The sequence below is a fragment of the Elgaria multicarinata genome, chromosome 17 (genome assembly GCF_023053635.1).
Source record: "Elgaria multicarinata webbii isolate HBS135686 ecotype San Diego chromosome 17, rElgMul1.1.pri, whole genome shotgun sequence".
NCBI classification, from domain to species: Eukaryota; Metazoa; Chordata; class Lepidosauria; order Squamata; family Anguidae; genus Elgaria; species Elgaria multicarinata.
The window spans coordinates 29,066,072-29,076,119 of record NC_086187.1 but is presented as its reverse complement, the minus strand read 5'-3'; the positions used below and the strand labels follow the sequence as shown (position 1 = coordinate 29,076,119).

General features: G+C 63.4%; 1 protein-coding gene across 1 annotated transcript; it reads left to right on the top strand.

Moving 5' to 3' along the window:
• The first annotated feature begins 7,315 nt into the window (after positions 1–7,315).
• Positions 7,316–9,300, top strand: MPG (N-methylpurine DNA glycosylase). The gene is made up of 3 exons (XM_063142943.1): positions 7,316–7,520; positions 7,903–8,107; positions 8,774–9,300. The coding sequence occupies exons 1-3, from the start codon at positions 7,341–7,343 to the stop codon at positions 9,148–9,150; spliced, it is 762 nt and encodes a 253-aa protein (XP_062999013.1). The 5' UTR covers positions 7,316–7,340; the 3' UTR covers positions 9,151–9,300.
• The last annotated feature ends 748 nt before the right edge of the window (positions 9,301–10,048 follow it).

The following is a 10,048-nucleotide window of genomic DNA, read 5'->3' as shown; positions in this document are numbered from 1 at the left end:
GGGGCCTCGGCGCGGCCCGGCCTGGAGCCCGAAGGGCGGCCCGGCGTGGAAGGCGGGCCGGGCGTGACTCAGGCCTCAGGAATGCGCCTCGTCGGAAGCGCCTGCCTGCCTGCCTGCCTGCCTGGCTGAGAGCGCCGCGGCGGCGGCGGCGGGGCGCGGGGCGGGGAGGGCCCGCGCGCCCCCCGGCCCGAACCTGCCAGGCAAGCCAGGGACTCCGCATCCGCGCCGGGGCCAAGGCTGCTGCTGCTGCGCCGAGGGGGCTGCCCACGAGGAGGCGGCGGCGGCCGGCCTTGACTTGGGATGCCCGGGACCGAGGGACGGCGCTGGCCTGGGCGCTCGGTCGGGGCCCCCGGGGCAGGCGGGCTCGTGGCCGGGGGCCCCTCCAGCCGACCCGCCTTTACCCTTAGGGTGGGGATCGGAGCAGCAGCGGGAGGCTTCTGCACACCCAGGGTCAGGAGGCTGGGGGGTCGGGGGTCGGGGGTCGGAACGGAGATGGTGACCCCAGGCACAGCTGGGCTCTTCTGAGGTGCCTGTTAGGCCAGCAGTGCTGGGTCCAGATGGGACTGGGCAATGGGGCCGGGGGGGGGGTGCGGGGGGGGAGCCAGTCCTGGACCAGTTGTTGTTATTTACATTTATGTACCGCCCTGGAGAAGAGGCCGATGCTAGGGAAAGTGGAAGGCAAAAGGAAGAGGGGCCGACCAAGGGCAAGATGGATGGAGGATATTCTGGAGGTGACGGACTTGACCTTGGGGGAGCACCGCCCCATAGCCGAAGCTCTCTGGGGGGGTTCAGGGTCGGCTTCCCTGCTCGGGAAATGTGCTCCGTTGGGCATTCTGGGCGTTCAGCGCCAGCTGCACCTTTTCCCTTTTCTCTCTGTGTTTCTTTGTTAATTTACTTGAAGGCATCTTATCAATAAAACCATCAGAGTGGCGAACAGCAAAACAGTACAAGTGTCACTATAAAACCGGCACGTAACATGAACAGCAGCAGAACACCTCCCCCAAAATTCAGCTCGGCGTCACGGCGCACCCCCTTGGGTGAGTCAGCGGTGGGGAAAGGGAAGCAAATGCTGGAGGGGGAAGACCCCGCCACGGGCCTTCCACCCCAGGGATGGACCACGTGGCCGTCCGGACCCCACAGGTCCATTCCTCGCCCGCAGCAGCGGTGGGCCACAGGTGCCCGCTAACTCTTCCGACCCACCCAACGCGAGCTGGGAGCAAAGTCTGCCCGTGCCAAGGCCTTCTACGCGCAGAAGGACTTTTGGGGGAGCAGATCTCCCCCCCCCGCCATCGCCCCTTTCTCTCAGCAGATGGTGGCACTTCCCCCAAGCTGCACGAAGCACGCGCTGAGCTCCCCCCTGCCTCTGTCTGCCCTGCAGATGAGGAGCTGCAGCAGTGCGCAGGCAGCAGGAGGCAGCAGGAGGCAGCTTGGGGCTTGCTGGCCACAGGGCTGCCCTCCGTCTGCCCGCCCAGCCCCTCTGGCCTGGCTGGACAGGGGACTGGCAGGCAGGCAGGCAGGCATACTGGTGTCGGCCCATCATCCTTCTGGCCTGAGGAACCACATGATGTGGAAAGGCCAATCGGGCACCAGTGGCCTGTAGAAAGACTGCCAGCTGCTGATGGGGGGGGGGGAGGCTGCCACCCGGGGCTCCTTCTGCCTGGCAGGCAGGCAAGCGGCCCCCAGCCCCCCACCTCCAAGGTACCTGCTCAGCCTGGGTGCCTGAGCCCCCACTGCTGCTGCCCTGCAGCTGAGCTGGTGGGTGTTTCCCTTCCGGCTGCTGGCCTTCCCAGGGCGGCCGGCTAATGGCAGCTGCTTTGCCACAGGTGCTCCAGGGCCCTCCTGCAGGTGGCTGCCTGCTGGCCCAGCTGCGCTCCCCCCTGTGCCTGGCTTGTTTTCCACATTGCGGCAGGGAAAGGGATCCCCGGCTCTGGTTCCTGGGGTGGCCAGCTTGACCCCCCTGAACAGGCAAAGGCTCGTTGTCAACAGGAAGCTGGCAGCCAGCTGCTGCATAAGCCAGTGGGGTGGGGGTGAGGGTGGGGCTTTGCCCTAGGATGGGTTCAGCTCATGAACGGCTGGAAGGGGGGGGGGGAGAGGCTTGAATGCCCCTTTGTGACCGAGGCTGGCACCGACAGAGGCCCCTTGAAAAGCACAAGAATGTCGCCATTGAGAGTGGCGTCAGCTGCCCTTTAAGCGAGGGGCAGAGTCGCCTTTCCCGAGGGGCTTTTATCGCAGCGGGAATGGAGAGTGAGGGCCGGCCTGCCTGCCTGCCTGCCTGCCTTCCTTCCTTCCGAGGCATCAATCAGGGTGGTCACTGTGCCCAGTTTCATCAGCGACACAGGAGAAGGAATTCAGTGAGGTGGATCGGAGGTCTTAGGAAAAGTGGGGGTGTGGGGCCCACCCCACAGGGAGAACTTTGGCCCCGCCAGCCATGACCCACCCGCCCCCACAGGGCACGCAAGTGGCTGGTGGCTTGCAGCACAGTGCCCTGCTAAACAGCCGCCCACGCAAGCCTCCCTTCCCGTGTGAGAGCACCAATTCTCCCCCCCCCCCGCCTCCCCCCCCCCCGGTGACCTCTGGAGGCCAAGATGCTAGAAAGGAAGTGGCCATATTTGAGCAGGAGGAAATGGAGGATGGCGGGGAATAGCCAGGGTGTGTGAGCAGAGCTGGGAAGCCCTTGTGGCGCCTGGCCGCTCCGAGGAAATGCAGTTCTTAAGGGGCGTTTGCTAAAGCACAGGGAAACCCCATTCCTATTGCCAGTATGGGCCCCTAACAGCCACCGCGGGAGGCCAGGACTTTTGCCCTCTCCTTCACCGCAGCAAGTTCTGTAAATGCCCCCAGGCCTGGAATTCCAGCCAGCGTGCACCCAAGGGTGCTTTCCCAGCTGGGTCAGCCTCTTTCTGCAAGGTGCCGCTCAGGCTTGTGGTGTGATCACTCACAGCAGTCTGGCCCTCAGAAAAGTTCTCACCGGAGCGTCCAGGGCACACGGGATGGGAGAGCGGAGCCGGCGGAGCGCTGCCAAGACCAGGGCTTGGCCAGCTCCGCTGGAAGCCCCCCCCTTTCAGGCACAGCTTCTGTGGGAACGGCCCAGGCCTTTGTAGAGCAAGGACAGCACAGTGAATGGCATCGCCCAGGGCAGGGCTCGCTTGTTTGTGAAAGGCTATTTTAAAACAGGGGCAGCTGTGCAATCACAGGATCTGCGCCCCATTGCAGGAGATGGCCCATCCATCCGCCCCAATTCTGCAGGGGAGAGGGCTGCGCCGCCGCCGCCGCCTCCTCTGCTAAGGAGAGAGGCCCTCCCAAACGCCCGAGGAAGGCAGGAGGTCCAGGGGGGCGAGTCGCCCAGCCAGCCTCGCGCCTCTCCGAACCGTTAAGATGGAGCCGGAGGCCTTAAGCCTGCCCATGTTTGCTCTGAAATGGAGGTCCTTGGAGGGCAGCCAGCCTGCTGCATGCAACATGTGCTCTTCTGTTCCCTTCCCTCTTCGTGAGGGTGCCCCTTTCCTGTGCCTCAGTCTCTCCCCTGGTCCAGCCAAGGCTCTCGAGGCCAGGCGAGGGCGGGGCAGCACGGGGGAAGAAGGTGGGCTCCTCCAGCTGCAGCACGGCCCCTCCCCTCCCCATCCCTCCCGGGGCTTTGGGCCGCTCTAGCGATGAGATGGAGTTGGAGGCTTTCCTCTCCGTGCTTCGCCGTGGGGGGTTCTCCTCTTCATCTACCAGCGCTTGTGGCAGTTCGTTGAGGCCTGAAGAGACATTTTGTACAGGAGGCTCCTTACCTGCCTGCAGGGATTTGGGGCTTTGCAGCAAAATATCGCAAACGGCCTCACGGTTGCGGAGAGGCATCGAATGCGTTTTTCATGTGCACATTGAGCAGAGAGCCAAAACTACCATGGTGTGCGCGGCACAGCACAGTCCCAGGTTCTCCAGAATTCCGCCAGATTACAAGGCTGGAGGGCTCAGTGAGCTTCCCTGGCTCCGGGGGGTGGGGGTGGGGCTGGTCGGGAAGCCCCCTCCCCAGGGAGCGAGCGCAGCAGTGCTGGAGCTGGTGCCTGCTGGGCATTCCTGGCCGCCTGTTCTGGAATTCTCTGGCTGCCAGCAGGGCCAAGGGAGAGCGGGACCAGCCGGCATCCTGTGCTATTAACTGCCGCAGCCCAAGTGCTGGCTCCCCGGCTGGGGCAGGAATGGCATTTATCTTTGTGCGTTTTTAGACGACGGTGTCCATGGCACACGGAAGCTCGCCAGCCAGCCTCTCCCCCTGCGTGCCCAGACCGGCAGGCCGAGACACCCTGGAGCCCCACAGCCCCAGGTCTTGCTGGCAGCAGCACCCTCGGCCCTGCGCTCCGGTACAGGCGCTGCGGAACGGAGGGGGCACTCGCAGAGCCGCTCTGACCCACTGTGCTGCGGAGCGCTCAGTTTCTGCTCTGGAAGGAATTTCCTGCAGGCCCAAATAGGGCAGGGGCCGCTTGGGACCCAGTGGGCTGTTGTTCTCCTCTGGAAATAGCTGAGGGTCCCACCTCAGCCTGCCGGGAAAGGGAGGGGCTGGCCGGCTGGAGCTCTGCGTGGGTTTCTATTTGTGGCCTCTCCAGGCAGAGGCATTTCTTGGGCCCGTCGACTCGGGCATTTCTGATAAGGCTGCGGGGGAAGACCTAAGCCCAGGCGAGGCACCAACAGGGACCCCGGTGGGCATTGTCGAGAGGCTGTCCTCAGCACTGGGTGGGAAGAAGCCCCCTCCAGGACCACGCTCCCAGGGGCCGCAGGCCATCCGTTGCAGGGTTGCAAGCAACTGAGCCACAGCTGCGGTGAAGAGGAGCTCCGGCTGAGGGCTGTCCAGGAGCGGAAGGGAGCTGCGAGGCGGCCTTCCGGGCAGAAGGCCAGCTGCCCCAGATTCGGCTCCTTCCTGCCGGAGGAGGCTGCCGTGGGAAAGCCTGGCGTTTCTGCTTGTGTTTTGCTAAGGAGGGTGCTCAAAGCAGGCCCCTGCATGCGCGTGAATGAGAGAGAGAACGAGGACAGCCTATGTAGGATTTAGTCCATGGCACTGCTGGGAAGGAAGGTCCCAAGGGCCCAGTGCCGCTCAGGGCCAGGAAACCTCTCCCACCACCCAGACGTGCCTCACCGGAGTGAAGGTTCAGACGGGCGGCTTCCAGGCTGGTTACATTTTGTTCTTGCAGACTGATTTCATGAGCTATGCGACAGCTGCAGCTCCTTTACTCTCTGCTGCTGGGTTGGGAAGCAAAACGTCCCCAAAACAGAACATCCTTTCGTGTCGCCACATTCTCAGTCCTGCATCTGCATTTTGTCAAGCCTTCATGTTTCCCTTCTGCTCGAGAGCAGCCCTGCCAGAGAGGAGCCCTCCTCGCCGCAGCGCAGACACACCCACGCCCCCGCTTCACATCTGCAGCCTGAGCACAATGGCTCCCCCCTGGTTTTGCCCGTAATGCTCCACAGCTGGGAAGAAACAGGAATCCAGGCATGCGCAAAAGCACCACTGAGGAGAGCGACCTTTCGTGGCCAGCCGTAGGCGGAGAGGAGCCCCCCCCCCCGGAGTGCTCAGCATGAGCTCAGTGTAAGCGCACCTTTGGTGCTCACTCTGCAAGTTGGCAGCACGTAGTGACGCGAGCAGGCCCCGCGCACCCATGCTCTGCTCTCTCGCTCTCAAGGCCTCCTCTTCCCAGGCCATACAGCCTCCCTCACCGCTTAGCTTCCTATGTGGCACATTAATCCTTCTTCTTGATCTAGTCCCAGCTAGGAGGGGGGCCTGTTTCTCCCTGGGGCTGGAGAGAGTGGGGCAGCTGGACTGCTGGGCAAGTTATTTCAAGCTGCCGTTTCTTTGTTGGAGGGCCTCTTTGGCTTCCCTTCCTTTCAAGAGCAAAGGGGAGGGGTTCCCTTTCAGCGGCCCCATTTTACTGAGCCACCCGTTGCCCCACTGTCATCCATGCCTCCCTAACCTGAAGCTTAACCGTAACCTTCACGTGCCACTGAAACTTGCCTCCAGCCACTAAAGTCTTTTTGACAACGGCTTTTCACGAAGTCCCCCACCAAAGACTGGCCAAACTCAGCAGTCATGGAGCAAGAGGAGAGGTCCGTTCATAGATCAGTAACTGATTAAAGAACAGAAAGTATGAATAAATGGTAAATTCTCCCCATGGACAACTGTAAATAGTGCGATCCCACAATGCTTTTCAATTTGTCAATAAATGATCTTGAATAAGGAGTGAGTCGTGAAGTGGCCAACTTTTGCCAATGACACCAAATTATTTCTGGTGGTTAAAGCGAACGGGGATTGTGAGGAGAGTGGGCATCCGAGTGGCAAATGCCGTTCAATGAGAGCGAGTCTAAAGTGATGCAGGCTGGGATAAAACAAGGACAGCACCCAACTGAGCTGGAGGTGACCGAACACGAAAGAGATCTTGGGACTGTGGTGGAAAAGCTCAAGGAAACTGTCCACCCAGCGTGCGGCCGCTGTCAAGAAGGCAAACTCCATGCTGGGCACAGTTAGAAAAGGAACTGAGAATAAAACGGCCAGTATCATCCTGCCCTTATGCATAGAATCCTAGAATCGCAGAGTTGGAAGGGGCCCACAAGGCCATGGAGTCCAACCCCCTGCTCCATGCAGGAATCCACCCTAAAGCATCCTTGTCAGATGGCGGGGCCACACTTCGAGTTCTGTGCGCAGTTCTGTTCCCCACACCTAAAAAGGGATATTATGGAGATGGGAAAAGTGCAGGAAAGGGCAAGTGAAATGACGAAGGGGCTGGAGCAAGGGAGCCTCTCCCCTCCGAGGGAAGGTTGCAACAGCTGGGATTGCTTCGCTTGGAGAAAAGGAGGCTCAGGGGAGGCAGGAGAGAAGCGTACAGAATGATGCCTGGGGTGGCGAAGGTGCAGAGGGAGGCGTTTTGCTCCCCTCTCTCAAAATACTAGAACCCAGTGGGGTCATGATCCCACGCAGCTGACGGGTGGGAGGTTCAGGAATGAGAAAAGGAGGCCCTTCTTCGCCGGGGCGGGGGCGGGGGCGGGGGCGGGGGAGGGAGCTGCGCAGGACCAGGCGGCCTTCCGCGCCCGGACCGCCCTTCTTCCGGAGGGAGCCTGCCCGGACTCCGCCCCCAGCACCCGGCGCGCGCCGCCCCCGCTCTCTCGCGCTCTCCCCGCACGTGGGTGGGCAAGAGCCCCGCCCCCTCCGCTCCACGCCCCGCCCCTCCAGCTGCTCCCCGCCGTGGGAGGAGGAGCTCAGCGACCCTCCCCTGACTCCAGCCCAGCCCTGCCCCCCCAGGCTCGAGGAGACCCCCCCCCTCCGCCTTCGCCGCCCCCGGTTGACCCCTTTGCCTCCTCCCCGCCCCCGCAAGCGAGCAGCCATGCCGGGCGGGCGGAAGCGGCTTCTGGCCGAGGCGGCCCTGTGCGGGATCGGGGCCTGCCCACTCGCCAGCCCGCCCCTCGGCTGGGCCCACTCGGGCAGCGGCCCATCCCCGTCGCGCCTGGGCGCGGAGTATTTCGACCAGCCCTGCACCTGCCTGGCCAAAGGCCTGCTGGGACAGGTGAGGCGGCGGGCAGGGGGGCGGGCGACTCACCTGGGGCCCAAATCGTGCGGGGACGCGAGGGTCTCTCCGGGAGCCGCAGGGCCTTCTTCCAGCCGGGACCCCTGGCAGGGGAAGCACCTGCTCAGCCTCGGAGTAGCGGCCCTTCCCCTAAAAGGACAGGGAGGTGCCAGTCCGCGGGGCTCCGGGGCCACTTTAAGCAGGAGCGTGGGAGGCTGCTCGATCCCCGGCCAGCACTGACCGGCCAGCCCTGACCGGGCCACCCCCACTGGCCGCGGCCTCCCAAGATCTCAGCAGAGGGGGGCGAGGTGGGGCGAGGGCCAGAGAGGCCCCTTTGGACTCGGAGGGGCTCCTGGAGCTCACTCGTTGCTCTGTTTCCCAGATCCTGGTTCGGAAGCTGCCGGACGGGAGAGAGCTCCGGGGGCGGATCGTGGAGACGGAGGCCTACTTGGGAGGGGACGACACCGCTTCCCATTCCAGGGGTGGGCGGCGGACTGCGAGGAACGTGGCCATGTTCATGCCGCCGGGCACTCTGTACGTGTACCAGATCTACGGCATCTACTTCTGCATGAACATCTCCAGCCGAGGTAGGCAGCTGCTGCTGCAGAAGGGCCTCTCGGGGGCCCAACTGGCCTTCCAAGGCCACAACAACATGCCCTCTGCTGGGGTGAGCTCAGAAGGTGGCTGTGTGTGCCTGTGTCCCCAGCTGCCTCCTCCGGCCCCTCCCTGGCATGCAGAAGCAGGCTTGAGGAGGGGTCTGCAGCCGCCACGTGGTGCTGAAGGGGAGTCACTGCCCTGCATAGACAACAGAGTGCCTTGTGGCATCATAAAGTGAGCACAGTTATTCTGGCGTAAGCCGTCACGGCCACTGGCCACTTCATCAGCTGCGTGGTGCGGTGCCCGTCACTGATTTCGCTGCCCCAGAGCCTGGCCCGGCTGCCCACCTGGAATGCCACCCACTCTGGTTCCTCTGCCACAGGTGGGAGGGATCCAGGCACAGTGGTGCGTGGGGGCCCACGGAGAGGACACCCAGGCTCCTCCATGGGGAGGGGAAGGAGAACGTGGCGCCCGAGGGAAGCCTGCTTCTCCGGCTACCGCTTCTCTGCTCAGACCCAGCTGTGCCACGTTCCCCGCAGGCACCTCTGCCACGGACCTGCCTGCTACAAAAGCGGGAGGGGGGGTGGTCAGGGGGGGAAGTGCCCAGGCCCTGTGCTGCCCTGCCTGGGCTGACGTTTGCCTCTGCCCCTTTGCAGGGGAGGGGGCCGCGGTCCTCCTGCGAGCCTTGGAGCCTCTGCAGGGCCTCGAGGCAATGAGGGAGCGGCGCCTTGCCCAGCGGAAGGGGGCGGCCCACCCGGTCAAGGACCGGCAGCTGTGCAACGGCCCCTCCAAGCTCTGCCAGGCGCTCGCCATCGACAAGGGCTTTGACCAGAAGGACCTGGTCGGCAGCCCGGCCGTGTGGCTGGAGCCCGGCCTGCAGCCCCCGGCGGAAGCCCTCGTCTGCACCAGCCGCGTTGGCATCAGTGGCGAGTGGGCCCACCAGCCCTTGCGCTTCTACATCCGAGGCAACGCGTGCGTCAGCACCACCGACAAGAAGGCGGAGGCGGCCACTGCCAGCTGGCTGGCCAGCTGAGGCTCTTGAAGGCTCCCCAGCCCAGGGGCCTTGGGGGGTCAGCAGGACACTGGGGGGACACACAGACACACGCGTGTGTGTGGAGACTGGGACTGTTTCTTCAAGTGGCGTTCTTCTCTGCATTTATTTAAATAAACATGTTTGCTTCTGCTCCAGTGACTGAGGCCAGGTGGGCCTGGCTGCCAAAGAGCCAGGCTGCCTGCCATGATTATTTGGAAGCCCAGCAGCAGGGACACCCCAAATGTGGCAGGTGTGCTAGGAAAGCCCCCCCCACACACACACACTCCACCCCGGCAGAGGGGGGAGGCTTCTCTTTGTGCCAGGACGTTGCTGCCTGTCACCTGCACAGTTGGCAGAGCGAGGGTTCTGTGGAAGGGCGGGCCAGGCACGCTGCTCAGGGGCCAAGCAGACAGAGAGAGAGATGCCCCGATGTAGAGGCATTGGGAGAGAGTGGCTAAATGGGGGTGGGGGGATAAGGGATGGGGAGAACGCAGAATTTTACCCAGGAGGCCCCCCTCCTCCTCCCCCCCTTCTGAAGTGCTGATTTCCACGGCTCTGGCCCACCTTCTGCCTCTGGGAGTTTAAAGCATAATTCTTAAAAAACCAAACAGCAGCGCGGCCACCGCTGAGCCCCTCGTGGGCACGCACACTTTCCGTCACGGAGGCAGGCAGGGGGAGGTTGTGCCCCTGCTGCTCCCCACAAAGACTCCCAGCCACTGCTGCACCTGATCCTTTGCAAGCGGGGCGGACGTCTCCGGACCAAAGCGGGAGTCCCAGCGGCCCAGGCCGGGCGCCCTGCGGCAGCTCCTCTCCCCCCTGCCCAAACCTCTTGGGGAGCTGTTTTCGCAGCCTGACTTAAAAACAGAGGCGCTGCGCATGATTCAAGAAGAGATGCTTT